The sequence below is a fragment of the Somniosus microcephalus genome, chromosome 28 (genome assembly GCF_052327205.1).
Source record: "Somniosus microcephalus isolate GS21.2 chromosome 28, FLI_Smic_1.0, whole genome shotgun sequence".
In the NCBI taxonomy this organism is placed as follows: Eukaryota; Metazoa; Chordata; class Chondrichthyes; order Squaliformes; family Somniosidae; genus Somniosus; species Somniosus microcephalus.
This window is the reverse complement of record NC_141014.1, coordinates 48,768,075-48,773,867: the sequence shown is the minus strand read 5'-3', so window position 1 is coordinate 48,773,867 and position 5,793 is coordinate 48,768,075. Positions and strand designations below refer to the sequence as shown.

The window sequence follows — 5,793 nt, the reverse complement described above, 5'->3', positions numbered from 1 at the left end:
CCTTCCAGTCAACCCCCTAGCCAGTCTCCAATTTTGCCCTGGAGCTCACTATAGACCCTAGCTCAGCAGATCACTATTTGCACATTTAGATCATATGCACTAGTCACCATCCAGTGGTCTATTTTATACCAACTGCCTCCTACTCCACCCAGTTTTATTGGGGTCACAAGGTTGCTTCTAATGCACTTCCAATTTCTGCCAGCAATCTCCTGCCTTCTGAAAATCCATGCATACAACAATCATTGAGCCTCCTCTTGGAACAACTTCCATGACTCAGATAATCTAGTATGAGGTAACTAGCCTACTTTTCACAAAACCATGGCAATTCTTCAAAGTTTGCTGAATCTAACCTTGACATCCTCCAGGACAACACGCCCCCCACGCATATTCTGGAATTTCAGCAGTTTCTCAGCATGCTCACGTTCCTCATGTGACTGCTCCTTGAAGAACTCGGCAAAGTGACGCAGGGCAACATCATCCCGGTCAAAGTAATATGACTGCAGGTAGAGAGAAAAATGGAAAAGAGACAATTGAAATCTAGATCTGATCCATGGCCAACTCAAATGGTAGCAACACAAATACTTTCCAAATCCTTTTTGAATATGTTAGAAGCTCCTCATTGAAGTAGCTCAACAGAATAGGAGGTTATGTTACTAGAAAATATTAGCGAGCTTTAATGCTTTTTGGAATAAAGCTCTCAACTACACTTGGTCAAAATATCTGTGGTATCTTCTTTTGTTCCCAGATGAAAGTCTAAAAGCAGAGAAGGAAAAGAGCCAAATCTTTAAAATTAAATAGTTTAACACCATCCTCAGGTGAGAAAGACTAACAGGATTCACTCAATTAGAGGGGGATAAAAACTGGCCAGAACCAGCCAATGTTTCACTAACTAGTCACCCAATTCAATCTAATTGTTGCCATCCAAGTTGGAAGTTGACTAGTTTTAGTGAATCTTCAAGATGAACCCTCCATTACAAACTTGATGAAACCCTGGAGTTAGTTTCAAATATAAACACATCAGAATAGGACAGAGCTATTACAGAGCAGGAAAGAGTCCTTCTGCAAGATCACTGTCTTAAGAGCATTCACTGGATTAAGACTGGGGAGGGCTATAGAGAGACCCTCTAAAGCCCATTCATTGACCTAGAGAAATTCTACCTGCTTAGAATAAAATAACAGCCTTAATTTTGAAATAGGACCCCAAAAATACAAAACTCACCATGGAGAGATAAACATAGGAGGAATAGAGCTCCATGTTGATCTGCTTGTTGACAGCATCCTCACAGTCCTTGTGATAGTTCTGACGCACTTGGGAGGCCATCTTAACTCTTCCTGTTGCAAAGCACTGAGCTCAAACTCCACTGTAGTAACAACCTAACCTCTACCCTCACAAGCTCCTGCATTTCAACAGGGTCTGGCATGATCAATGATGATTGACAATCCCTGTGAGCCAGTCAGGATCTTCCATCAATCCAGGCACCAATTAACAAAGGAGAGGGGGCGGTGTGTGATACCCAGAGCCAATCAGAGCTTTGGAATACAGAGGTTTGGATGATTATTCCGTGATGTCATTGCTGTTGGTTTCTTTGACTTTCCTCAAACTGAATTTGAAAGCGTCTCTGTTCTCAGAATCAGAGTTTCACAACATATCTCAAAGAGCTCGATGAAATTCCACCCTACAGATGGTGTCGAGCACAGCCGGCTCTAAGTTAACCCGTCTCTCGGAGAATTGATGGGCATCTCGGTGGCTCCAGAATGAGTCCGTGATACCAAGGTTCACAATGTTGACCACAATAGATTGAAAGAGACTGACCTACACCAGTCAGTCTGCAGTGGATCTGCAAAGCAGCCCACAACGAGTTGGGGAAATGGAAAGTGGATCAGTGGGGAGCTTCAGACAGAATCTGTTGCTCCGTCACTGTAAAGTGCGATGTGGACTTTTATCCCCATGAAATTTAAGAGCTGTAAAGTCCTGTGGTTAGTTTGCACTGTTTCCTCATCTCCTGCAAACCCCGGGTCTGTTTTGAGGAATGGTTTTATACCAGAAAGGTCAAGTGTCTCGTGTTTTCTCGACCGATGCTGCCTGACCTGCTGAGTGTCTCCAGCGTTTTCTGTTTTTCTTTGAGATTTCCAGTATCATAGAGTCATAGAGTAATACAGCACGGATAGAGGCCCTCGGCCCATCGTGTCCGCGCCGGCCATCAAGCCCTGTCTAATCTAATCCCATATTCCAGCATTTGTTCCGTAGCCTTGTATGCTATGGCATTTCAAGTGCTCATCCAAATGCTTCTTAAATGTTGTGAGGGTTTCTGCCTCCACAACCCTTTCAGGCAGTGAGTTCCAGACTCCAACCACCCTCTGGGTGAAAAAGTTCTTTCTCAAATCCCCTCTAAACCTCCCGCCCTTTACCTTGAATCTATGCCCCCTAGTTATTGACCCCTCTACTAAGGGAAAAAGCTCCTCAGCATCCATCCTATCTATGCCCCTCATCATTTTGTACACCTCAACCATGTCCCCCCTCAGCCTCCTCTGCTCCAAGGAAAACAAACCCAATCTGCCCAGTCTCTCTTCATAGCTGAAGCGCTCCAGTCCTGGTAACATCCTGGTGAACCTCCTCTGCACCCTCTCTAATGCGATCACATCCTTCCTGTAGTGTGGCGACCAGAACTGCACACACTATTCCAGCTGTGGCCTAACCAGTGTTTTATACAGCTCCATCATAACCTCCTTGCTCTTATATTCAATGCCTCCGTTAATGAAGGCAAGTATCCCATATGTCTTTTTTACCACCTTATCCACCTGTTCCGCCGCCTTCAGGGATCTGTGTACTTGCACACCCAGATCCCTCTGACCCTCCGTCTTGCCTAGGGTCTTTCCATTCATTGTGTATTCCCTTGCCTTGTTAGTCCCCCCAAAGTGCATCACCTCGCACTTTTCCGGGTTAAATTCCATTTGCCACTGTTCCGCCCATCTGACCAACCCATCTATATCGTCCTGCAGACCGAGGCTACCCTCCTCGCTATTTACCACCCTACCAACTTTTGCATCATCCGCGAACTTACCGATCATACCCTTTACATTCATATCCAAGTCATTAATGTAGACCACAAACAGCAAGGGACCCAGCACCAATCCCTGTGGTACCCCACTGGCCACAGGCTTCCAGTCACAAAAACAACCTTCGACCATCACCCTCTGCCTTCTGCCACTAAGCCAGTTTTGTATCCAATGTGCCAAGGCACCCTGGATTCCATGGGCTCTTACCTTCTTGACCAGTCTCCTGTGCGGGACTTTATCGAAGGCCTTACTGAAATCCATCTATACCACATCCACTGCGTTACCCTCATCCACACACCTAGTCACCCCCTCAAAAAATTCAATCAAATTAGTCAGACATGATCTTCCCTTGACAAAGCCATGTTGACTATCCCTGATTAATCCTTGCCTCTCCAAGTGGAGACAAATTTTATCCCTCAGAACTTTTTCCAATAATTTTCCTACCACTGATGTTAGGCTCACTGGCCTGTAGTTCCCCGATTTTTCCCTACTACCCTTCTTGAATAATGGTACTACATTAGCGGTTCTCCAGTCCTCTGGCACATCCCCTGTGGCCAGAGAGGTCCTGAATATATGTGTTAGAGCCCCCGCAATCTCTTCCTTTGCCTCACCCAGCAGCCTGGGATACATTTCATTCGGGCCTGGGGATTTATCCATTTTTAGGCCAGCTAAAACCGCCAATACCTCCTCCCTCTCGATGTTAATATGTTCGAGCATATCACAGTCCCCCCGCCCTATTTCTATGTCTACATTGTCCTTCTCCATCGTGAAAACAGATGCAAAAAATTCATTTAGAACCCCTCCTACATCTTCCGGCTCCACACACAGATTGCCACTTTTGTCCCTAATGGGCCCTATTTTTTCCCTAGTTATCCTCTTACCCTTAATATACTTATAAAACATCTTAGGATTTTCCTTTATTTTGCTCGCCAGTGTTATTTCATGGCCCCTCCTTGATCTCCTAATTTCTTTTTTAAGTATCCCCCTGCACTTTTTGCACTCCTCTAGGGCTTCCTCCGTCTTTAGCCTTTTGTATCTACCAAAAGCCCTCCTTTTTTTCCTAATCCATTCTCATATATCCCCTGACATCCAAGGTTCCCTGTGGTTTTTGGAACCACTCTTGACCTTTACGGGAACATGTTGCCATTGCATGATCTCAATCTCCCTTCTGAAAGCCTCCCATTGCTCCGATGCGGATTTTCCTACAAGTAGCTGATCCCAGTCCATTTTGGCCAGATCCTGCCTTATCCTATTAAAATCGGCCTTCCCCCAATTTAGAACCTTTATTTCCGGCCCATCCCTGTCCTTTTCCATGACCACCTTAAATCTTACCATATTATGGTCACTATCACCAAAGTGCTCACCTACTAGCACTTTTTCCACTTGGCCGGCCACATTCCCTAGAATTAGGTCCAGTACCGCCCCCTCTCTTGTAGGACTTTCTACATGCTGGCTCAAAAAGCTCTCCTGGATGCACTTTAAGAATTCTAAACCCTCTGAGCCTTTCACACTCTGACTATCCCAGTTAATATTGGGGAAGTTGAAATCCCCCATTATTATTACCCTATTATTTGCACATTTCTCTGAGATTTGCCTACATATCTGTTCCTCTATCTCCCCCTGACTGTTTGGAGGCCTATAGTACACTCCCAGCAAAGTGCTTGCCCCCTTTTTGTTTTTAAGCTCCACCCATATGGCCTCATTAGAGGAACCTGCTAATATATCATCCCTCCTTACTGCAGTAATTGACTCCTTAATTAATATTGCGACACCCCCTCCTCTTATACCTCCCCCTCTGTCTCGCCTGAAGATTCTGTACCCCGGAATATTGAGCTGCCAGTCTTGCCCCTCCCTCAGCCATGTCTCCGTGATAGCAACGATATCATACTCCCATGTGTTTATCAACACCTTCAGTTCATCCACCTTATTTGCAAGACTCCTTGCATTAAAATAGATGCCATCCAGCCTTGCCCTCATATATTTGCCCTGTCTACCAAGCTGACTTGTTTTTTTCTCTATAATTGGCAGCACATCACCCCCTATTTCAGCTCTCCTCTGTATCCCATCCCCCTGCCAAGTTAGTTTAAACCCCCCCCAACAGTGCTAGCAAACCTCCCCGCAAGGATATTTGTCCCGCTCTGGTTCAGGTGAAACCCGTCCGACTTGTACGAGTCCCACCTTTCCCAGAAGCAGGCCCAGTGACCCAGGAATGTAAAACTCTCCCCCCTACACCAACTCTTTAGCTACGCATTCATCTGCTCTATCCTCCCATTCCTATACTTACTAGCACGTGGCACTGGGAGTAATCCAGAGATTACAACCTTCGAGGTCCTGCTCTTTAATCTGTTACCTAGCTCCCTAAATTCTTGATGCAGGACCTCCTCCCCCTTCCTTCCTATGTCATTGGTCCCAATGTGGACCACGACCTCTGCCTGCTCACCCTCCCCCTTAAGAATGCCCTGTAGCCGCTCAGTGACATCCCAGACCCTGGCCCCAGGGAGGCAACAAACCATCCTGGAGTCACGTTTGCGGCCACAGAAATGCCTATCTGTTCCCCTTACGATAGAATCCCCTACCACTATTGCTCTCCCACTCTTTTTCCTCCCTTTCTGAGCAGCAGAAGCGTCCCTGGTGCCAGGAAGCTGGCTGCTGCTGCCTTCCCCTGGTGAGTCATCCCCCTCAACAGTATCCAACTTGGTATACTTGTTTGAAAGGGGGATGTCCACAGGGGTTCCC

At 46.2% G+C, this 5,793-nt stretch overlaps 1 protein-coding gene across 1 annotated transcript; it reads right to left on the bottom strand.

Moving 5' to 3' along the window:
- Window positions 1-329: 329 nt before the first annotated feature.
- On the bottom strand, window positions 330-1,412 carry LOC147099823 (ferritin heavy chain A-like). Its single transcript, XM_085969247.1, has 2 exons — window positions 1,220-1,412; window positions 330-497 (listed from the first exon to the last, which is right to left on the bottom strand). Exons 1-2 carry the CDS (start codon window positions 1,319-1,321, stop codon window positions 330-332), a joined length of 270 nt encoding a protein of 89 aa, XP_085825373.1. The 5' UTR covers window positions 1,322-1,412.
- Between the last annotated feature and the right edge of the window lie 4,381 nt (window positions 1,413-5,793).